The sequence below is a fragment of the Puma concolor genome, chromosome E3, assembly GCF_028749965.1.
Source record: "Puma concolor isolate L17-30 chromosome E3, mPumCon1.1.hap2, whole genome shotgun sequence".
In the NCBI taxonomy this organism is placed as follows: Eukaryota; Metazoa; Chordata; class Mammalia; order Carnivora; family Felidae; genus Puma; species Puma concolor.
This window is the reverse complement of record NC_141682.1, coordinates 18,682,447-18,704,516: the sequence shown is the minus strand read 5'-3', so window position 1 is coordinate 18,704,516 and position 22,070 is coordinate 18,682,447. Positions and strand designations below refer to the sequence as shown.

Sequence of the window (22,070 nt, the reverse complement as noted above, 5' to 3'; positions counted from 1 at the left end):
GAGACGCTGAACTGAAATGTGCTTAGAGAAGTTATTTGCTTCTGACAAGTTATAAGGCCCTATAGACGGGCGTGGGGCTGGGGGTGAGGTGAGGATTCTGAGGCCCGAGAGCCCTCATAGAGCGAGGATTCCTCACCTGCCTACGTGGCCGAGCCACCGGGGACCGATGGAGCCAGGCAGACATGGTCTGAAAGTCTCACTGCCTCTTATCCATGCAGTGACTTTGAGCAGCTCTGCAAACTCATTTTCCTCATGCGTGAAAAAAGAATGAAAGAGCCTGTCCTACTCAACTAAGGTAAAGGCAGGCTACGCCCCAGGAGCTCCCAGGCTCACCCACAGCACCAACTCCTCATCCTTTCCTAAGAGCCAAGTGTTAGGAGGGCTGAGGCTTAGGAAAGAAAAGTAGGCTAAAGGTGGGGTGGGAGCAAGGTGACCCCAATAGGTCTAGGGGTTCCCCAAAACAGGCAGAGTTGTAGCAAATCAGGCACAGCTTGGGGAGTGGGTCTTTTTTTTTTTTTTTTTTTTTTTTTTTTCAGTTTATTTGAGAGAGAGAGGGCAGGGGAGTGGCAGAGTGAGAAAGAGGGAGAGAATCGCAAGCAGGCTCCACACTGCCAGCTCAGAGCCCGACACTCTATCTCACAAACGGCGAGATCACGAACTGAGCCAAATCAAGAGTCCGATACTTAACTGACTGAGCCAGCCAGGTGCCCCAGGTGGGTGGGTTTTAAAGGCTAGACTTGTCCAATCCTCACGCTTGGTCCCACACGTGCCCCCTACAGGTGGGGTCGGAACTGCACACACTCCCTGCAGTTCTGGTGATTCAGGGTCCGCCCAAAGTGATGGTTAGAGGTTCCCGCTGGGGAGAGGAGAGAGCGATGGAGATGGAACCCAGGCTCTAGGCCTGGATACGAGAACAGGGTCTGTTCTCTGGTTCAAGGACAGACCAGACCCTCTGTTTGGTAAGAGGGATATCCCACAAAGTTGAAGGCTTTCTCGCACCTCCCACACTGAGCCCCCTCCGTGTGCAGGATTCAAAGCATGAGACATGAACCTGGGAAGATATGGGAAGGTCATGTCTCTGGGGCATCGGATTATAAGATTCTCGTGACATGTGGAACATAAAAGCACTTCCCAAACAAGGCCCTATGGCTTTCACTGTATAGTTGCCACCGAGTGTCTCCCACTGCCCAGGGCACTGTCCATACACACATTTTAAGGACAAGTCTTTTACCACATAAAGGTTTTTATTGAACTCAAATTCAGGGGCTCCAAAGCCTGAGGAAGACAAGGGAGGCTGGGGTTTGCACCGAGGCCCAGGCCCCACCCCAGGGTCCCACTCCCCACCCCACTTACCCTCACCCCTTCCTGACTCAACGAGGGTCTCAGTAGCTACCAATCTAAGCTACCCCGCTCTAAGTAACCCTCCCCCCTCCCCCCTCCCTGCCTAGCACTTCGCCAAGCCAGGCACCCACCAAGGGGCATGCTGCTGCCGAGGCCAGATCTCTGCTGACCTCTTTTCTGGATCTCTCCCAGAGCCTCCCACCGCCTGCTTGGCCTCTCTCCAACCCCTCTCCATAGCCCGTTTCCCATAAGTCTCCAGGGCTCGTGACTTCCTCCACCCTGGCCCTCCACTCCTCCAACCTCCTCCAGCTTTTCCACTATTCCTTCTAAAGGTTTCTCTAGCTTCCTGTCTCCTTCTCTTCAGCCCACTGCCTCCCCACCCCCGGAGGGGTCCCAGGTCAGCGGCGGCCAGCTGCGTGGGTCCGCTGGTGGCGGATGAGGTCGGAGCTCTGCGAGAAGGCCTTTCCACAGTCATCGCACTTGTAGGGCCGCTCCCCGCTGTGGACCCGGTGATGCTGCAGCAGCGTGGAAGAGCGGCAGAAGCCCTTGCCGCACACGGCGCACCTGTAGGGCCGCTCGCCCGTGTGGGAGCGCTGGTGCTGAATCAGCGTGGAGGAGCGGTTGAAGGTCTTGCCGCAGTCGGGGCAGCTGTAGGTGCGGCCTGGAAGGTGGGTGCGGGCATGGATGGCCAGCACAGAGCTCTGGCCGAAGCGCTTGCCGCACTCAGGGCACTTGAAGGGCTTCTCACGAGCGTGGCTGCGGGCGTGGGGGATAAGTGCCGAGCGCTGCGAGAAGCTCTTGCCACAGATGCCACAGCTGAAGGGCCTTTGCCCGGTGTGCACCCTCTGGTGACTGCGCAGGGAAGAGTTCTGGCTGTAGCACTTGCCGCACTCGGGGCAGCTGTAGGGCCGCTCGTGGCTGTGGGTGCGCTGGTGCCGCAGGAGGTAGGAGCTGTCACCGAAGGCCTTGCCACAGTGCGGGCACTTGTAGGGCTTCTGACCAGAGTGGGTGCGCTGGTGGCGAAGCAGGTAAGAGCTGTCAGCGAAGGCCTTGCCGCAACGGGGACACTTGTAGGGCCGCTCGCCCGTGTGGGTGCGCTGGTGTTTGATGAGGTCAGAGCTCTGGGAGAAGGCCTTGCTACAGACCTCACATTTATAGGGCTTCTCACCCGTATGGATGCGCTGGTGCTGGATCAGGGTGGAGCCCCGCCCAAAGCTCTTCCCACAGATACCACAGATGTTAGGCCGAGGGCCCTGCCCACCCCTGGCCCGGCCACCCCGCCGGCCTGGCCCCCGAAGGGTCCCGGTTAGGCCCAGGGGATTCTGGAGCATCTCAAACTGGGGTGTAGCCAGTAGGGCCCCTGTGGGCATCTCAAAAGGTGGCCCTAGGGGCAGGGCCCCTGTGGGCTGCTCCCCAAACCCCTGGGTGAAGGAGTCCAAGGGATGGACTCCCAAGGGGATGCTCAAGGGATTCTTTTCCTCCGGATTCAGAAGCATCTCTGCACCTTCCTGAAATTTGGAACTTTGAGCTTCAAATTCAGGGCTTTGGGTTTTGAACTCAGGATTCTGGGGCTCATATCCTGGGCTCTGGGGTGCATATCCAGGACTCTGGGGTTCATATCCAGGGCTCTTGGGTTCATACCCAGGGCTTTGGGGCTCATACCTAGGGCTTTGGGGCTCAAACTCAGGGCTCTGAGAATCTGATTCAGGGCTTCTGGGTGCAAATTCAGGGCTTGGGGGCACACACCCAGGGCTTCGGGACTCAAAACCTGGGCTTTCAGGCTCAAACCTGGGGCTTTGGGGCTCAAACTCAGGGCTCTGTGGCTCAAACCCAGGGCTCTGGGGCTCAAGCCCAAAGGGTATCTCTTCGACCTCATAGTCCCCAGTGCCTTCTTGTTGAGACATTTCTTCTTCCTCATTCTCACTCACGTTGCCTGCAGGATCAGAGAATTACAGAAAACCCATATTGCGTGGGGCCTGGAAGGTCATTTGGTCCCAGCACTAGTTGTCACAAACCTCTCCCTCCTCCTCCAGCAGGGTCGCTGGCCCTTGAGCAAGTGCTGAAATTCCCAACTCCCCCTTAGCCGACCCAGGACATCCAGTCCCCGCCCCCGCCTCCTCCAAGTCCCAAGTGTCCAAGCCCACGGCTCTCTACCCCTCCCACGGCCCACAGCCCCCTCTCCCGCTCCCAGGCACGCTCCCCGGAGAGGCGTTCCCTCCCTCACCTTTGAGGGACCCTTCAGGGCTCCCCAGTTCATCAGGACTTTGCACATCCCCGGGCTCGAGGCCCCACGGCGACGCCTCCCGTTCCATCCCCGCCGGCTCCCAGTGCTGCGGCGGCGGCGATGGCGGACGATCCTGCGACCAGGCCTGAGTGCCCTGAGACCCGGGCCCTCGCCGCCCGCCTGTTCAGCGCCGCCCAGGGGACCCGGCTGCCCAGCCCGGGCCCCTGAGGCCGGACGTCTTGACCCTGGGCCTCTCCGGCCGGCCGGGCCCCTCCCCTACCCGCGGCCCCGCCCCCACCCACAAGGTCTCGCCTTGCCCTGGGGCCCTCAAAGGCCCCCGTGCGTCGTGGCCTCGGAGATGAGGGTCTTCACGACTCGCCCTGCCGCCCCCGAACGTCGCTCCCCGCCCGCGACCCCGCCGTCTGGCCCCCCAGCCCAGGCTGGGCTGCGGCTGTCCGACCCCCTCCCCCTCCCGCACAGGAAGTGTCCGTCCGCGGCCAGTTTCCCCCGCTGGCTAGCGCCACGGCCTCTCTAGGAGCGGCTGGAGGTGGAAACTCGTTGGCATTAACCCTGGGCTGGATGGCCCCCGTGGTTGAGGTGGGGGATGACGGGGCGCCCTGGAGCCGGCGGGAAAGGCTGGGGCACTTTGTGTGCTGTGCCCTAGGTCTCCGTCCATCCAGGAGCCTATCTATCCGTCTCAAGAGCCCTGCGTCCGTCAGTGCCTGTGGCCAAGGGCGAGGCGACAAGCGAGACCAAGGTCAGCGAGAAGGAGCGACGCTTCCCGGCGCCAGCGGGGGCGGTGTCTAGCTCCCCTCCCCTCTCGGGCCTTAGGGTCAGCTCCGGCCGCGCCTCGGGAACCTGGACGGACTCCCCGTCTAGTGCTCCTGAGTCTGGGACCTCCCTCCCACCCCCAACCCGAACTCTACTTCTCCACATCAGCGCGCCCACCCCGACTCCTCCTGGCCCCCTCCCCTCTCGGTTCCTCCTAATCTCCACCCTACCCCCTCCGGGAGGGCTAGGATCGTTGCCAGGGAAACAGCCCCGCCTCCGGTTTCCAGAGACACGGCCTCTACTTCCCAGGGACTACAGCGATTGGCCGGTAGAGCTCTATCGTCCCGCCTCCTCCCTCTACACCAATTGCTAGGCACTCATGGTCGCCAGGGAACGCGAGGCACCTTTCTGATTGGGGGGGGGGGGGTGCGCAGGCTGGCTCCACCTACCCCCGCGGCCAGAAGCGCCAGCGGGCTGAGTGGGAGGCGCTTGGCGTCTGCCTTAGAGTCGGGCGTATGCTTTCAGAACTTTTCCCGCCCCTATTTACCTTTCATTCTGTCTCGCCTTTTTGAAGAAAGCCAGGGACCTGGAGACACACAACCTTCCTACCCCGGTCTCCCGCATACTTCCTTTCCCAGCACTTTCCTTTCTCCCACACGTTTCTGGTGCTGACAGGGCCAGTGGCGGATCCTCCCGCAGAAAGGAGGCGGCTTTCTTTTCTATCACCTGCTTCTCCCTTCCACCTTCCCTGAAGTGGGATCCTTAGTCCCTAGTTCCTGGATTTTCTCACAGGGAGACAGGGATCCTATGGGAGTTACTTCCACGTGAGGGTGATGGAGTTCAGGAGAAGGAGAGAACCATCTGGCCTTTAAGGGAGCTAAGAACTCTCCAGTCCTGTCTGACTTGGGATAGAAGTTTGTAGAGGAAGGGAACCTGAGGAACACTGCCCTACGTGCAGCTCTGAATCAAGGAAAAAGTGACTCTGGAAAGACAACTTCATAGGATCCAATGCTTGTCCCTTTTTTTTTTTTCTCTCACCCTTGCTGCTGAAACTATTTTGGTAGTGTTCTTGACAGTTGATGAGCCAAATTCTCCCTGTATGCATGATCAGGAGCCATGATTGTGTTTTCTTGTTGCCTTCTCAGACAAATGAAGGGAAGAAAGTGGTTAGGAGGAAAGATGGCATCTTCTATTCTCCTGAAAGAGATGAGAACAAGAATCTGGAGAATTCCAAGCGGTAAAAGCCTAGAGAAAGCAGGCTTACAAGTAGAATCACAATTATCTTCCTAGAAATAAAGCAGGAGTAGTTTCCCCTCCAGAGGAACAGCTTCCACCTCCACACCTATCCTAAAGCCTTTGGCAAGGATGGCTCACACCGCCCAGCACTAGATGGTCCACGTGGGCAGAATACACTACTCACGCACTCACACAAATGAGAACAAGTCTCCTTCATTAGACGCTTTTTCTCTGACCGCCAAGCTGCTTACCCACCAGAAAATTTACACAGGAGAGTAGCTGTTCCCTGCAAAGTGTGTGGCGAGGCCTCCAGCCACAGCTCTGAAGTGGTCCCATCGCCTATACTTTCCACAAGCCCCACGTGTAGCAGGAGTCAGGCCAGGGCTTCAGGCTCCTCTGGCACCAGCATTTCCCCATGGAAATTCAGTCTTACTAGTGCCTAGAGTGAGAGTGGCTGACTTCCCAGTAGGCTCCTCCAGTACCAGTCCTATCCATGCAATGGACCTTTGAGAAGCAACCAGCCATAGCAGTGAGAGGCTCTAAGCACAGGGAATCCTCTGATGCAGGTTCCAACTTGACCCAGCACCAACTAATCCAAGGCAGGAGTCCACAGACCTTATTCTATCACTGTGCCCTGGTGAGGAAGAGCTGTGTGTGTGTCCTGAATTGGGGGTGGGGGGGGGGCACCTTGTCCACAGCATCATCCCTGGTGTGCAGCAGCACTGGGGCAGAGCTATTGACTGTGCGGCCAAGGCTTATGGTCCAGCCAACTTGGCCAACACCCAAGCAAAGTTTCTCAGTGTGAGGGGGCTTCTGCGTGAACTGTCATTTCCCTGCATGCAACAGACAAGCCCTCTAAGAGGCCTTCTGTCAGATGCTACAAGAGATGCCCCTGTATTTTCAAGATTTCAGGTCCCCAGGAAAAGCTCAGCCATGGCACAGGCCCCTTTGGGACAAACAAAGAAAATGGGAGTCTTTGTATATGGCTAGGTCATCGTCTGACCTGACACATTTTGCAAAATTAAGAGCAGCTAGAAAGTAATGTTTTGCTCAGCACATCATTACCAGGCATAAGATTCCATCCCAGGAGATTCTGATTCAATAGGCCAGAGACTGGGGCGCCTGGGTGGCTCAGTCGGTTAAGCGTCCGACTTCAGCTCAGGTCACAATCTCGTGGTCCGTGAGTTCAAGCCCCGCGTCGGGCTCTGGGCTGATGGCTCAGAGCCTGGAGCCTGCTTCGATTCTGTGTCTCCCTCTCTCTCTGCCCCTCCCCCGTTCATGTTCTGTCTCTCTCTGTCTCAAAAATAAATAAACGTCAATAGGCCAGAGACAGAACCCAGGAAGCTAGCTACATTTTAAAGTTACTGCATGGGATTCTGTAGCAGAAAGGCCTTATTTTGAAAAAATTCTGGCATAGAGGCACCTGGATGGCTAAGTTAAGCGTCCAACTTCAGCTCAGGTCATGATCTCACAGTTCACAAATTCAAGCCCTGTGTTAGACTGTGTGCTGATAGCTCAGAGCCTGGAGACTGCTTTGGATTCTGTCTCCCCACCTCTTTACCCTCCCCCACTCGCACTCCCATCTCTCTCAAAAAATAAACAAACATTAAAAAAAAAAAAAAAAACTGCCCTAGAGCAGGTTTTTGCTTCTTTGGCTTGTAAACATCTTTGCACATCCTGTTCCTAGAAAGATGCACATAAACATTCAAAACTGTTTAGGGGTCTTTAAAAGCTCAAGTCAATACTTGTCCTTATTTTACATGCCTTGGACAAGCTAGGAATGGGTCACGTGGTCATGACCTCGACCTTTCACTCTAGCTACGTGGATGGGGCTCATTTTGTCCAGTGCAGACAAGCATTTCTCCTGATGCACCAGGAAGCCCTAGGAAAACTGTCTTCCTGGCTTAAATTGTTCAGGCTCTGAGCCTCAAAGACCTGTGGTAGCAGAGAGAAAAGGGAGCTCCATCCCTGGTGGCGGTATCCATGCCAAGAAATGAGGAGCTGAGAACAGAGTGAAGCTGAGCCATAAGTTATTTCATCACACTAAAAAATTGATCAGGAGCGCCTGGGTGGCTCAGTCGGTTAGACAGCCGACTTCAGCTCAGGTCATGATCTCGCGGTCCGTGAGTTCGAGCCCCGCATCAGGCTCTGTGCTGACAGCTCCGAGCCTGGAGCCTGCTTTAAATTCTGTCTCCCTCTCTCTCTGCTCCTCCCCTGCTTGTGCTGTCTCTCTCTGTCTCTCAAAAATAAATAAATGTTTTTAAAAAAATTTTTTTAATTAGATTAAATGGTGGAACGTTGGGTCACAAAGGCAGGAAGCAGAGGAGCTGGGTCTGGTTTTGGGCCCCTAAGCAAGCCTTGCAAACTTCAAAGCACTCAGAGAAAGTAGCAATTATGGTACCTTTAATTGGTAAGCTGCGGGCAGGGTCCAGATCTGGCTTTGAAGCTGAGCTGACAACTGGTGTTGCAGGCTGGGCTTTCCCCAGGCAGTGCTGAGGGTTTAGGCAAGGGAAGGGTTGTACACTGGCTTCTCTAGGGAATTAAAAGCTGATACAAATGTAGCTCCTGTTGCCAAGGTGCTCTTTTCACTTCACGTCCCCCTTGTGACAAGGTGGCGCATGAGCCAATCCTCCCAGTAAAATTTAGGGTAAGTCAGGTCTTGGTGGGGTCCGATTTGAAGATTAAGTTGGAATCAAGTTGGTTGATTACTTCACCTGAACAGTGTCTTTTCACCAAATTTTCTACCTCTTCCTTTACAACAAATCTGGTTTCTTCCTAACGTAGGCCAGACACGACTGGGGCTGAGTTGGGTGAAGAAAGCAAGTGCATACAGGCTAGCAGAAGACACAAGACCCTGGTATTACTCCTTGAGGTGAAGGTGAAGGGTCATCCTGGCCAGAGGCAGGTCCGCTCCTGGCTGGCTGCTTCATCACCTGGGCAAGGCTGGACTTGACCACAGAGGAACTGGTAGTAGATGGATAATGGAGTCACAGGTGATACAGCTTGGGAACAAAGAGGAGCACGGGTCCCTAGGCTGCTAATCCCACATGTTCCTGGCCTGACCCCTTTGTTCATGATGGGCAATACTTAAAAAGGAGAAGAGGCAAGCTTTGCTTCTGTTTGCCCTGGAGCTCTCATCTTGGGCTGGTTTCTCTCTTGCCTTGTTCTGCTATGTGTGTTTTGTCAGTCGTCTTGTGCCTGGGCTTCACCGATACTGGGTTCCTCTGTCCCTAGTCCAGGTCATTGCTTAGGAGCCATTATAGGGAGTGAGCAGATGCCTCCAGAACCTTGGCTGAGACACTGGCAAGGAACTCAGGAGTGCTGTGGTCAAGATAGCTGTAGACCAAGAACCCTGGAATATCACTCTGTATGTGACCTTGGACAGGCTGTTTGGCCTCCCCCAGTCTCAGAGTCCCCAGATGAAAAAAGGATGGAAAGGCCAAGATCCCTTCCAGTTCAAAAAGATGACGAAGCCCTCCTTGCTGGCTCGAGGGTGGCTTAAAGCCTGAGCAAAAGGGCTCTCCCAGGGTGACCCGAGAAAGACTGGAGGGCACATTCAGAGCCTTCCTCTTCAAACACAGGAACTGCCAGTCAGCTGAGAGTCCTACCATGGCCTGACAGAGATACCACTCGGTCTGGGGCAAAATATACAATCCTGACAGCCTCTTCCTGGACTGTCCTTTCCAAGCAAGATGGTTCCTTCCTCGGGTGGTTATGAGGACAAAATGAGTTGATGGACAAGACAGTACTTTGTAAATCAGAGAATGTGATACAGCAAACATCTGAAATAAAGCCTGCTTTTACTTCTCTCCTGCCACCCTTTCACATACATGCTACCTGCATCCCTGATTCAGGAGAACATGAATGCTGTGCACCGGTTTGCAAACTCAAATGACTAGAGGAAACCAAGAGGTCATGTAAAATGAGGGGGAAATGCCAGATAAAGAGGGCCTGCTTTACCCAGGGGCATGGACAAGTAATGACAAGTGCCAGCTGATGCTAGTCAGGAGGTGACATGGAGTGGTGGGTGTGCTGGACAGCTGCTCCTAGGCTCCTGCCAATTGAGGTTTCGTGGGAGCGCAGGTCAAGTTGCCAAATCTTTGGATTTTTCAAAAGAGCCCAGAAACCTGAATTTTTGTGTGCAATATCCTTTTAAATCTTAACCAAGAATTTGGGACACTTGAAAATGCTGGCTGGGCCAAAAGTAATGTTTTAAATGTTGCTGCGAGCCAGATTCAGTACATGGCCATCAGTTTTTAAGCCCTGCAGTAAAAAGACAACGGGTAGAATAAAGTTCTCTTCTACCTCAATCCTCTTGACACGTCTAGGCTGAGAAACGGGCCTTTTCTTCCCCCACAGTGGATGTCTTGTGGAAGTGCTTACCTCAGCCCTAACTCAGCAAAAGGGGCTTCTAGAATCTGGGAGCAAGGTGTCAACAGATCAAGCTTGTGAAGGCCTAAGATTAGATGGTACTCGTCCCTCAGGTCCACCTCTTGTCCAGAATTCTGTGACCTCCCTGGAGCTGCCACAGAGGTTCAAGCCCCTGAGCTAATCCTGGGCCTCAGGCAATGCCTAGACCTTCACCCTTTGCCTTGCCATCTTACAGACCATCACCATCACCCACACTCCTGGAATATTTCCGGGTAGTGCTGGAAGCCCACAGGTGGGTCCAGCTCCCCTTGGCCAGGGGCCAAGGGCACAGGCAACCCGCCGGCACTCCGGCCCCTGTGCCCTCCAGCACCAGGCCTATGGACCCACTGGTGCTTGGCCATGGCTGACTTCTGGCCAAAGCACCTGCCACACTGAGGACAGGGGTAGGGGCGTTCACCACTGTGGGTACGCCGATGGGCTGCCATTTCGGAGCTCTGTCGGAAGCAGCGCCCACAGTCTGGGCACGGGTAGGGCTTCTCGCCCGTATGGGTGCGCACGTGGCGCCGAAGGTCTGACGCGTGGGCAAAGGCACGGCCACAGTCCGCGCAGGGGAAGGGAGTCTCGCCACTGTGGACCCGCTGGTGCTGGTAGAGGGCAGAGCTCTGGCTAAAGCAGCGGCCGCAGTCGGCACAGCGGTAGGGCTTCTCGCCTGTGTGGACCCGAAGGTGAGTGGTGAGGGCAGAGCGCTGGGTGAAGGCCCGGCCACAGTCCAGGCAGCGGTGGGGCCGCTCCCCACGGTGGATGGCCCGGTGCTTGCTCAGAGAGGAGGCCTGGCTAAAGCCCTTGCCGCAGTCAGGGCAGCAGAAGGGCTTCTCACCCGTGTGGGTGTACAGGTGCTCCACCAGGGTAGAGCGCCAGGCAAAACTCTTCCCACACATGTAGCAGCCATGACGCTGGTCTGCCCTCGGGACAGGGGGATGGGCACAGAGTGGGGGGCGACCCCGGCGAGGTGCCTTGGATGGCTGCTCCAAGCCATAAGGGAGCCCAGCAGAAGGGTGTTTCAGAGTCGTCAGCCCAGCAGGCCGAGCTTCCGCAGAGAGGATCTTCTCTAGTGCCTCAGTCCCTTCTCTTTGTCCTTTCTCTTCCTTGTTTCTGGAATCTGCTGGGAGGTAAGGGGAGAGAGAGCTCAGACTCTGGCTTGTCCTGGTCCTTAAAGCCAAACCCCAAATGGTGACAGAGAAGCCTCTTAGATACAGAGCCACCTTCTGGACCCACCACTGCTGCCTCTGGGACTCGGCTCAGTACAGGCGGGGAAGCTCAGAGTGACACCTTTTCCTGAGCTGCAGAGGACAGAAAAGACGCAGAGACAAAAAAGGAAGGAACAGGGCACCGTACATTCTACCTCAGAGTTAGGGAAATGGGGGAGGGGAGGACATTTTTGCTGGATCACGGAGGAGGAGTGGATGTTTAAGGATGCCGTCCAGGCAGCAGGAACAGTACAAGAGAGGGATGAACGCGGCTGGCGTTGACAAGTACACAGGGACAGGATACGGTGCAAGGATGAACTGCAGAAAGAAAACAGTGGAAGCCAAGAGAATGGAGACGCCACAAAAATATAACCAAAAGAAAGAAAACTGAAACAAAAGGCGGCAGAGAAGCTAGAGGGTAGGAAAATGGCAGGAGGGATGATGTGAAGCTCAAAAGAGCTTAGGGACCAACAAGTGGTGAGGGGCACAGATTCGCTGGAGACGCAGGTAGGCAGGGTCCTGCAGCCCAGCAGGACTGGGCTGAACCCGGCAGCTAGGCTGAGGCCGGCATGGTAACCTCTGCTGGGAAAGCAATTCAGGGAAGAAAATGAGGAGCAGGGTAGGTGTTGGCACAGGGGAGCAGGATGGGTCAGGCCCAGAGGAGGTCCCAGGAGACGCAGAACCCAATACTTCACCTGTGTCTGCTGCCGTCAGACACTCTCCCACCTCCGGATCCCGGGCATCCGGGCCCCACAGGTCGGCCTCTTCCTCCACCCAGGAGATGAGGGCTGGCTTGGTACCTCGGAACCCTGGGGGAGGAGAACGCAAACCCCACGCTGCCGGGAGGCCCTCCCCCTGCGGTCCCGACTTCCCAGACCTAGGGCCTCCTACTGCCCGAGCCGGCCCGGAGGCCGGGCGGGGTGGGCGGGGTGGGCGGGGAGGTGGCCCAGGCGAGCAGGCGGGGCCTCACCGAGCGCGCCCAGGTGGCCGTAGGTCTCCCGCATCACGTCCCGGTACAGGGCCCGCTGCGCGGGCCGCAGACACCCCCACTCCTCCGGGGAGAAGTACACGGCCACGTCCGCGAAGCACACGGCGCCCGGCCTCCTCCGCTCGCGCCCGGCAGCGTCCGGTTCCCCCACGGGGAGCGGGGCCGGAGGCGGCGCCATGGAAAGTGCCGGGTCGGGGTCCGGGGAGCCTCCCGCGCCAGAAGCAGCCTCCGGGCCGGGGTGCGGGCCGGAAGGCCGGGAGCGCGGCAGCCGGCCCCTCGAGGGCCCACCCCGCTGGCCAACGACCAAGAGCTGCCAGCCGAAGGGACACAGACCCTCAGAAAGAAATGGCGGCAACGCGCCGCGCGAACGTTGCTCCTACGCAACCGTGCCCAGATGACGCCTCCCCCGGGGTCTCCAGGTGGCTTTGTCCTCGAGCCCTCAGCCAAAATGGCCGCGACGGCTACAAATGCCGGTGAGGGCGGCCCGCTCCGCCCGGCCCACGGAGGGGCGGCGGGCCACCACTGCCCCGCATCGGTTCCCGCACCCGTCGCGCCGGGAGGCGCAGTCTCAGCCCCGCCAGGGTTTGCAGAAGGCACGGGCGCGGCGGGAGGTCCGGCCTGACCCCGCCCGCTCTGCCTTTGTGAATTCCACGTTCCTAAATGGGTTTCCACCCGTCACTGGATGACAGCAGCCTTTTCCGAATGTTGAAAGGAGAAAAATGTAGTGGGTAAAAGAGAACCTTCTCTCCTGCACGCTTGTTCGAGCCTGATGTTCTGGGAGCTTCTATTTCAGGAGATGGTGGGGGCAGCTGGGGGAGAGTAGGGTAGGGTCTGTAAAAGGTCAGAAGGACCCACTTTCTGCAAGCTTACTCTCCCCCACTTGCCCTGCAGGAGGCCTCTCGAACGTCTGTTTACCTCCAGCTGGAGCCTGGCTCATAAGCTCCTGATCACAGAGCCTCCTGCCGCCCTTGCCCTGCGTGAATGTCCCACTAACTAGCACCTTGGACTAGTCACGGCTGCAACTGAACTCATCCCTTTGGTCCTCCAACCTGCTCCTCTTGGGGTTTTTATCACAGCAAACGGCACCAACTCTCTCCATCATTTCTACCTTGAACCCCCCTCTCTCCACACATTTAATTGACAGTTTACTCTGTGTCCCTACTTGCCTTCATAAATACCCTTCCCTAAGAAGACTTTGATCATTTCCAGCTAAATCACAGCATTTCACACACCTCATGGAAATGCACTTCCCTTCAGCAGGTCTGGGGTCTAGTCTGGAGCTTTTCTCTGCTTGCCTCCTTCCAGAGGCCTCCCTGAGCCTTGCGCCCAACACCTTGTATCTGGTGGACACATCTCCCCACATCGGAGGAGCTGGGCAAGTAGAGTTGATCACAACAGAAAAGGGGAAAAGGAAAAGACAAAAAGCCTGGAAAAGGTAAGCATGCAGATTTGCCCAGGGACTCGACTGAGCCGCAGTTCCTCCTAGCCTCTCACACCACTGAAGGACATAAGAAAAAAAAAACAGATTTCCATAAGACTAATGGGGTTTTCTCATCTGTCAGTGCCCACTGCTCATGGTGGTGCCTCTCACACACAGGCCTAGAAGAGCTCTGGGAGTGCTGAAAACCCACAGAGGGGTCTGGATGCTCCTGAGGAAGAACCCAGGGCAGGATTCACACCCATGTCAGCCCCTGAGGTCCATAGCACCAGGCCGGGGTCTCCTGGTGGTTCTCTGACTAAAGTACCTCCCACACTGGAGACAGGAATAAAACAGCTTGCCTGTGTGAGTCATCAGGGAGCATGAAAGGTACTATGGCAGAAGGAGTGGCCACACTAGCTGCAGGCACAGGGTCCCTCTCCAGGTGAAAGGTCATGGCAAATCATGCCTGCACTTGGTGCAGGGTGCTGTGTGAGTAGCAGACACTGAGGCTGGGCGTAGAGTTGGGGCTTGGGAAAGGCCTGGCTACATACAGACACCCTTGGCCACAGGCTCAGACGCCAAGCTAGTGTCTCTCACCCCAGGGGCTCATGACATCTCCCAAACAGACTCCTTCTGCTGGCCCCTTCCAAATGTATCATTTTTCTGAGTGGCTGTTGTGAAACACAGTAGATTCAAACTCTACTCAACCTTCACAACTGCAGATAGGTACCTAGCCCCTGGAAGCACCCACCTAGACTGTGTTGGTCACAATCGAGGGGGTCACAAGTCAGGGCCATTTCTACTTTGAAACCAACCCGAAGAGACACCCTCATCCAGAGGAGCAGCTGTTACAAGGTACAGGCACCTGGGGACAAAAAGGTGAACGGCCTCCATCCTAAGCTTTAATTCATACACTTCCACTGTCAGAATTTGGATGATTCATACTGTGACCTGGCCATGGGGCCACTGGATGCCACAGTCAATTGAGAAAGAGAAGGTCAAGACTCCAGTCTCCAGTGGGTAATCATAAATTCAGGTCAGCAAAAAGTAGTAAGGAACATGTAGATGGTGTTTCTTGTTCAACAAAACATTTTCCCTTCCAGCTGGAACTGAAACATTACCCCCACCTCTCATCCTTCTTTCTCTCTGGCATCCTCTTGGGGATCCTGAGCATCTAAACCCCACAGCTGGGCCTCCTGCTCCCCCCAGGAGATGAGGACTGGTTTGGAGTCTGAGAGTCCTGGGGAAGAACCCAAAGCACTCAAGAAACAACTCATTATTTAAAGAAAACATATTGGGCATCTCTTGTGTGGCAGGCTTTGTTCTAGATGTGCTGGGTGTTGGAGACGTTGGTGAACCAAGATAAGATTCCTGCTCTAAGTTTACACTCAGCTCTACATTTACACTGAGGGAGAGAGATGTCACCTATTAGCTATGGGGGCGCAGTAGGGAGGCCTTCAGGCACAGCTACAGAGCTAAAAAGCTGCAGTTGAGTCTTCCTGCCTGAGACAGAAGAGCTCACAAAAGATGTTGCATTAGGGTCATCTAGTTAGATGTCTGTCCTCCAAAACACAGATTCCATGTAGCTGGAACCCATGGGATCATTCGCCTGTAGGGAGAGATTGGGTTTGAATTGGAAGAGGAGATTAGCATGCCACGGGCCTTCACGCTATGGTACACAGGTTCTGAACTTTTTGCGTAAGTCCTGGGGAGCCACTGGAGGTGTCGGGCAGAAGAGGATCAGTTATAAGTTTCAGTTAGGCCGATCTGGCGGGGATCACGGGAAACGAACCCAACCTAGGGGAGAAGTGGGGGCGAGTCTGGCACCCAGACTTACGCATCTCACCCGCCCCCTTCCCTTGAGATGCGGGACGACCAGACCTCACGGAGCACACCCAAGTAGGTGTAGGTCTCCCGCATCACGTTCCGGCACACGGCCGTCGGCAAGGGCCAGAGACATCCCCATTCCTCGGGGAAGAAAATACGAGGCCACCTTCACAAAGTTCGCAGCCCTCGGCCTTTTCTCCCCTCCTCCTTCCTGACCGGCCTTAGCAGGCACCTCAGCAGGGCGCCGGGAACTTGGCCAAGGACGGAGTCGGGGTCCCCACCCCCACGCACCAAGGAGAGACGCCCGGGATTCCACCTCCCGGGAGCTGGGCTCTTCGGGCCTAGGCGGCCGGAAGTAGCCTCGGCGGGGCCGCTCTAGGACGGCGAGAAACGGTCCGTTACGCGAACTTGGTGGTCCCAGGTCCGAGAAAATGAAGGCGCCCTCAGAAAAGATGGTGGCACTCCAGCGACTTCCAGTTTTAGAGCGAAGCATTTAATAGCGTCATTATGGGTCTGGTGGTAATAACCTGGTGTATTCCACCCTCGAGTTGTCTTCTGTTTCGCCAGCTCTCTTGAGACCCTCTTGCCCATAGTTAAGATGGCCGTGGCCGCTTCGGCGTCTGTGCTCCGGTTTGGCGAGGCAAAGGGGAAGAGGCTCCGGTGCGTGAGCGCCGGTGGCGGCCAGGGGTCCTACGGAGGGAAAAGGGGCCAGGACTAGGGGCTGCCGGCCTGGCGACCTTCTTCCAATCCGGGTCAGAAGGCCTATTCCGGTCTTACAAGAAAGATTATGTTTAGCAAGTTAGTTCATTGCTCAAAAATAATTTTTTCATTTGCAAGGTACAGCATGATATTCTGTGACGCCTCCTCACCGTTTCTTAAATGCCTCCAGATATAGCCTGTCTGTGGTATTTCCATACATTTGCTAGGTCTTTTTTTTTTTATTAAAAAATTTTTTTTAATGTTTTAATTTATTTTTGAGAGAGAGCGCGAGCAAGCAGGGGAGGGGCAGAGAGAGAGGGAGACACAGAATCCGAAGCGGGCTCCAGGCTCCGAGCTGTCAGCACAGAGCCCGACACGGGGCTGGAGCCCATGAAACGTGGGATCATTACCTGAGCCGAAGTCGGTCGCTTAACCGGCTGAACCACCCAGGCGCCCCCATTTGCTGTGTCTTTAACGGAGGACACTGGGCCAGATGCCTCTGGATGCCTTAGAATTCAGCTATTTGACTGAAGAGGAAACAAACCTAGTTGTTCCCAAGGTCAGGCAACCCGTTAGTGACTCCAGGTCTTGAGACTCCTACTAAATTCGAGCCTCTTCCACCATCTCGCCCTGCTTCCTCCAGGCCTGTTCCAGAAAAGCAGCTGAAGACTTTGAATGTACTGACCCCTGCTGACCTACTGAAAATGAACAGCATTCTCCATTTAAGTGATGACTGTATAAAAAGTAGATGAGTTACTGAAAGACATGGCTCAACTGTTGTTTTTTAAATTTTTAAATATTTTTATTTATTTTTGAGACAGAGACAGAGCATGAGCAGGGGAGGGGCAGAGAGAGAGAGGGAGACACAGAATCTGAAGCAGGCTCCAGGCTCTAGGTTCTGGGCTGTCAGCACAGAGCCTGATGTGGGGCTCGAACTCGCGGACTGTGAGATCATGACCTGAGCTGAAGTCGGCCCCCCAGGCGCCCCTCAACTGTTTTGATACTCCAGTTGAAGGTGCTCCCGGATTTCCCAAGCCCAGGCTCCTCTAAGAGAACAATGGCAGCCTGTACAGGGGCTGCAGTGGGTTCTGTGATAAAGACTAAGACATCAATAATGTTACTTTGGTCACTTACTGTATGCCAGACTGTTCTAAGTGCTTCCTCCGGTTAACTCATTTAACCCTTAAAATCCCTCAAAGATAAGTGCCCTTCTGGATCAGGAAGCTGAGGCCCGAGGGGTGACCTTGCCCCAGGCCACACAGCTAGTAAGTGGTGAAGCCGGGATTCAAACCCAGGCAGCCTAACTCCAGAACTCATGTTGTAATGCCTCAAACAACTGAACGTACAACTTCAGCAACCAGAGAGAGGTAGGGTTTCAAGCCAGGTGACCAAGATGCAGTTGTAATGGGAGGTGGTTAGGAGGGCAGAAGGGCTGTTTCTGGTCGCATGTACAATTCCATACTGTCATATAAATGTAAAGAGGAAAAAAATGACAGGTTCTGGTAAGTATTGAAAGTAAGTAAAAGAGTTGCATTTAAGGGTCATGTCAGGGCAAAAAATATATATGTGTGTCATTCAGGTGTTTAGGAGGTATGTGAAATTGCTCTGGAGGAAGGGTGACAGGCTTCCCAAAAGGCACTCTGTTGCAGCTGTCACCAGTGGGCTCCTCTTGCTTAGGCCCTTGATGGTTTGGGCCTGGGTCACCTGGCTGGTGTCTGGGCTTCCAGCTTTTGCCTGTCCCATCCATCCGACACTGCAGCCTGGTGTAGTGAAAAGAGCAGGCTCACCCACTGAGAAATCGAGAGGTTTGGGTTCCAAGCCTACCTCTGCCCCTAATTCAACTGTGTGATCTTAAATAAGGTCTTTAAGACCGGGCCTCAGCCTTTCTCAGAGCGTATTCTGTGGAACAGTATTTACAGGAGAGCTTCTGGAAAGAACAAGCATTCTTCCCCACACACCTCCTCAGCAAAGAAACCTGTTCCACCCACAGCTCCCTAAACTTTGGAACCAGCTCCCAAGCGCTCCCTTCCAGCTCTAAAATGCTGCAGTCCACCCTGTGGTCGCCCCCACCCCCCACCCCAGGGCCCCCCCGGGAACCGGCTCCTCCATCCACCTCCTCACTCAGCCAAAACCTTATCATCATTCCAGGCTCCTCTGATGCCTCAGCCCCCACATCCAGCCCACAGACAAGTCCTGTCCTTTTAACTCTCAGTGGTTACCTCTGGTCCTTCTGCTACTCTCCATTTCCACTCTGCTTGTCCCACTGCAGCCCATTCTTAGGGCAGCCAGAATGGGTTTGCAAATCACCTCACCTTGACACTCTACTTAAAACCTCCCAGTGGTGGGGCGCCTGGGCGGCTCAGTCGGTTAAGTGTCTGACTTCAGCTCAGGCCATGATCTACGGCTCGTGGGTTCCAGCCCCACGTAGGGCTCTGGGCTGACAGCTCAGAGCCTGGAGCCTCCTTCGGATTCTGTGTCTCCCTTTCTCTCTGCCCCTCCCCCCATCCTTCAAAAATAAACATTCAAAACAAAACAAAACAAAAAAAACCTCCCAGTGGTTTCTATGAGGTCCCTAGAGCAGTCAAATTCATCGAGCAGGTGGAATGGTGGTTGCAGGAGCCTGGGGAAAGGAGTTGGGAGTCAGTGTTTAATGGGTACCGAGTTTCAGCTGGGGAAGATGGAAAAGTTCTAGAGAGGGATGGGATGGTGGTGATGGATGCACACAATGTGAATGTACTTAATGCCACTAAACTGTACACTTAAAAATGTTTAAAATGGTAAAATGTGTTGTGTATATTTTATCACAAGGCAAAAAAAAAAAAAAAGAAAGAAAGAAAGAAAAAGAAAAATCATAACCCAGTGGCTTCCCAATATATTTAGAATCAATCCAGACTTGGCACCGTGGCCAGCCAGAGTCCTGTGACCCACTCCCTTCCCCCTCCTCCAAGCTCACCTGTAATTTTTCTCCACTCAGTTCCTCCATCCAGCCACCAGCGTCCTTTCTGCACCTCACCCAAACTCATCCCTACCTCAGAGCATGGCGTCTACTATTCCGTCTGTCTGGGAACCCCTGCCTGCCCCCGACTCCCAGCCTCTGAAACCCTGCGCTCCCCCACTCCCACATCCTGCCACTTGACCCCTTTCCCCTTGGTTCTTTCTCATCGTTTGGAACTCCGTTCAGAGGTCTCCTCTGTACCAAGACCTGGCCTAAGTACCCATCTGCAACAGGCACTTTGAGCACATCTCTGTCTTAGTACCTTTGTAGTACTTATTATTTAGTTACAATACCTTGTCTTACTTAGGTACTGGCTTATCACTTGTCTCTCCCCAAGCTTCTCAAAAGTAAGTTCCAAAACGGTTCCTATGTCTGTTTTCCCTGCTGTATCTGCACACAGAATAGTGCCTAGTTCATGGCAAATGCTTACTATTTGTTACTTGTTAAATGGATACATGAGAAAGAAAGCAGACAGCACTCCCTCTGTGCCTTATGCTGGCCTGGGCAACTCTGTGTTTGATACGCTGTGCCTGCTTCTGCTCCTCCCTCCCTGGTGGGGCTTCTTCTCTCCAGCTTCCCTTTCTCTTTGACTCATCCCTCTCTAGGACTGGTCATCCCTTGGCCTCTACGCCCTCCCACTTGCTGGCTCCCTTGCTCCGTGTCTCCATGCTTGAACCCTCTGGGGCTTACTTGTTCATAGCCCATATTGTCAGTCACCGAGCCATGCAGATTCTATGGCAGAAGCCTCTCCTGAGTATCCTTTTCTCCAATTCAAAAGTCAGCAAACCAGAGCAGCTGCAAGAAAAAGTCTTGCTGGGGGCACCTGGGTGGCTCAGTCGATTAAGCTTCTGACTCTGGGTTTCTACTCCAGTCAAGACCTCACAGTTCATGGGATTGAGCACTGTGTCAGGCTCTGTGCTATATGGAGCCTGCTTGGGATTCTCTCTCACCCTCTCTGCCTCTCCCCTACTTGAAGTCTCTCTCTCTCAAAAATAAACCAACCTAAAAAAAAAAAAAAAGGAAAAGAAAAAGTCTTTAGCCTGATCGCAGCTCTCGCTCACCTTTACCTGGGAGCAAATGCCGAACAGATTCCTAGTCCCGTCTCCTTACTCACACTCCACACTGTTTTACAAAGACATCTTCAGACAGCACTAGTCAAATAGCCCTGCTCCTATTCAAGACCTTTCTATGGCTCCTGAGTGCCTACAGGGTAAACCCCAAGCCCTCCTGCTGGGATCTGTGACCTTCCCAGGTTACTGCAGGTGTCTTCTATGACTCTGTACCTGGTTCTTTACCTTCCACTCAGGTGGAGCCCCTGACCACTCCCTATACATGCCTCGTCTGGTTGATATCTTTCCCTTCCTTCAAGGCCAGTTTGAACCACCTCCTCCAGGAAACCTTCCTTGAATCAGAAGACCTGCCCAGGTCTCCTCCTTGCCCTCTTCACATACTATTTTGTATTGTTTTGGAATAACAATAACCACTGTTTATTAAACTCTAACGTGCCAGGTTCTCTTCTGTATTATCTCATTTAAGAATTTCTTTTCTTAATGTTTATTTATTTTTGAGGGAGAGAGAGAGCGTGAGCAGGGGAGGGGCAGAGAGAGGGGGAGACGCAGAATCCGAAGCAGGCTCCAGGTTCCAAGCTGTCAGCACAGAGCCTGAAGCAGGGCCCTTACTCACATGCTGTGAGATCATGACCTGAGCCAAAGTCAGACGCTTAACCGACTGAGCCACCCAGGGGCCCCTGTACCCTCTCATTTAATCCTTACACCACTCTTATGAGGTAGGTGCTTTTATTATCCAGGTTTCATGGATGAAGAGACTAAGGCACAGGAGAGGCGGGGCAAGAAGTGACTTGCTAGAGACTGCACCGCTATAAAGCAAGTGAGTCAGGGTCCGAACCCAGACAGTCTGACTCCAGAGACCATGCTCTTAACCTCTACTCCACGCCGTGCTGATTTTTATCCTTTCTATGAAACAAGGCTCCCTTTGCCTGAAAATCTCCCTCCCACACACACCAATTCCTACTCTGCTCTATTTCTACTCTAATTCCTACTCATGTCATGGGAAGCACAACCATCTCCTCCAAGCTGCATTTCCTGGTGTATCACCAGCCAGGATGGGTTAGGTGGTGCCTCTGGGCTTCCTCCATCATAGCCCCAATCACTATCTTCCCACATGGAACTTGGGACCTGAGTCTGAGTGAGTCTGAGTGTCCCTGGAGCCCAGCACAAAAACCCACAGAGGCCTCATAGGGTGTTTGCTGAATGAATGAATGGGATCAGACTAATTTATCCCAGAATTCCCTTTTACCACCTAGCAGTCTCCCACAGAAGCCACTCAACATATGGCCACTGAATGTTGATGGCACTTTCTAAGTGCAAGGTCACCGGCCTTGATGGGACTCTGTTTCCTGCTGAGACTCCCCCAGGAAGGCAGGGCTAGGCCTCCGCCCAGGCCTCCTTTCTCACCTCAGCCACACCTGGGCCCCTGATCTGTTTTCTCTCCAGATAGGACTGCCCATTGAAAGTGGTAGATAGGAGCGCCTGAGTGGCTCAGTTGGTAAAGCGTCCGACTCTTGATTTTAGTTCAGGTCATGATCTCACGGTTTGTGGGATCGAGCCCGGTGTCAGGCTCTGTGCTCACAGCATAGAGCCTGCTTGGGATTCTCTCTCTCCCTCTCTCCCTTTCTCTCTCTCTGCCCCTTTCCCGCTCACTCTCTCTCAAAATAAATAAATAAGTTTTAAAAAGAAAAATAAAGTGGCAGATTTCTAGGCACTGTGTCAGTTTCCAGCTTTGCTGCCTTACAGTGACACTTTGAGAAAATCACTTTTTCTCTCAGAGCCTCAGTTTACTCATCTGCAAAATGTGGCTGCTGATATCCATGCCCTGCCTCTTTAGCAGGCTTCTTTACATTTTCTTTATAATGCATAAAATATCAACAATAA

General features: G+C 54.2%; 2 protein-coding genes across 2 annotated transcripts; both read right to left on the bottom strand.

The window, feature by feature from the left end:
* Positions 1-1,589: 1,589 nt before the first annotated feature.
* ZNF768 (zinc finger protein 768) lies at positions 1,590-3,955 on the bottom strand. The gene is made up of 2 exons (XM_086692381.1): positions 3,566-3,955; positions 1,590-3,274 (listed from the first exon to the last, which is right to left on the bottom strand). Exons 1-2 carry the CDS (start codon positions 3,651-3,653, stop codon positions 1,740-1,742), a joined length of 1,623 nt encoding a protein of 540 aa, XP_086548507.1. The 5' UTR covers positions 3,654-3,955; the 3' UTR covers positions 1,590-1,739.
* A 4,003-nt stretch (positions 3,956-7,958) lies between these two features.
* Positions 7,959-12,801, bottom strand: LOC112856093 (zinc finger protein 764). Its single transcript, XM_025919639.2, has 3 exons — positions 12,161-12,801; positions 11,886-11,999; positions 7,959-11,102 (listed from the first exon to the last, which is right to left on the bottom strand). Exons 1-3 carry the CDS (start codon positions 12,354-12,356, stop codon positions 10,189-10,191), a joined length of 1,224 nt encoding a protein of 407 aa, XP_025775424.1. The 5' UTR covers positions 12,357-12,801; the 3' UTR covers positions 7,959-10,188.
* Positions 12,802-22,070: the final 9,269 nt, after the last annotated feature.

Excerpts from the sequence above, each read along its gene's own strand:
- LOC112856093 (XM_025919639.2), bottom strand. The coding sequence starts at position 12,356 with ATGGCGCCGCCTCCGGCCCCGCTCCCCGTGGGGGAACCGGACGCTGCC. Across the intron at positions 12,000-12,160 it reads CGGCCACCTGGGCGCGCTCG|GGTTCCGAGGTACCAAGCCA; the intron begins GTGAGGCCCCGC and ends CTCCTCCCCCAG. Across the intron at positions 11,103-11,885 it reads TCTGACGGCAGCAGACACAG|ATTCCAGAAACAAGGAAGAG; the intron begins GTGAAGTATTGG and ends ACCTCCCAGCAG.
- ZNF768 (XM_086692381.1), bottom strand. The coding sequence starts at position 3,653 with ATGGAACGGGAGGCGTCGCCGTGGGGCCTCGAGCCCGGGGATGTGCAA. Across the intron at positions 3,275-3,565 it reads CCCTGAAGGGTCCCTCAAAG|GCAACGTGAGTGAGAATGAG; the intron begins GTGAGGGAGGGA and ends CTGATCCTGCAG.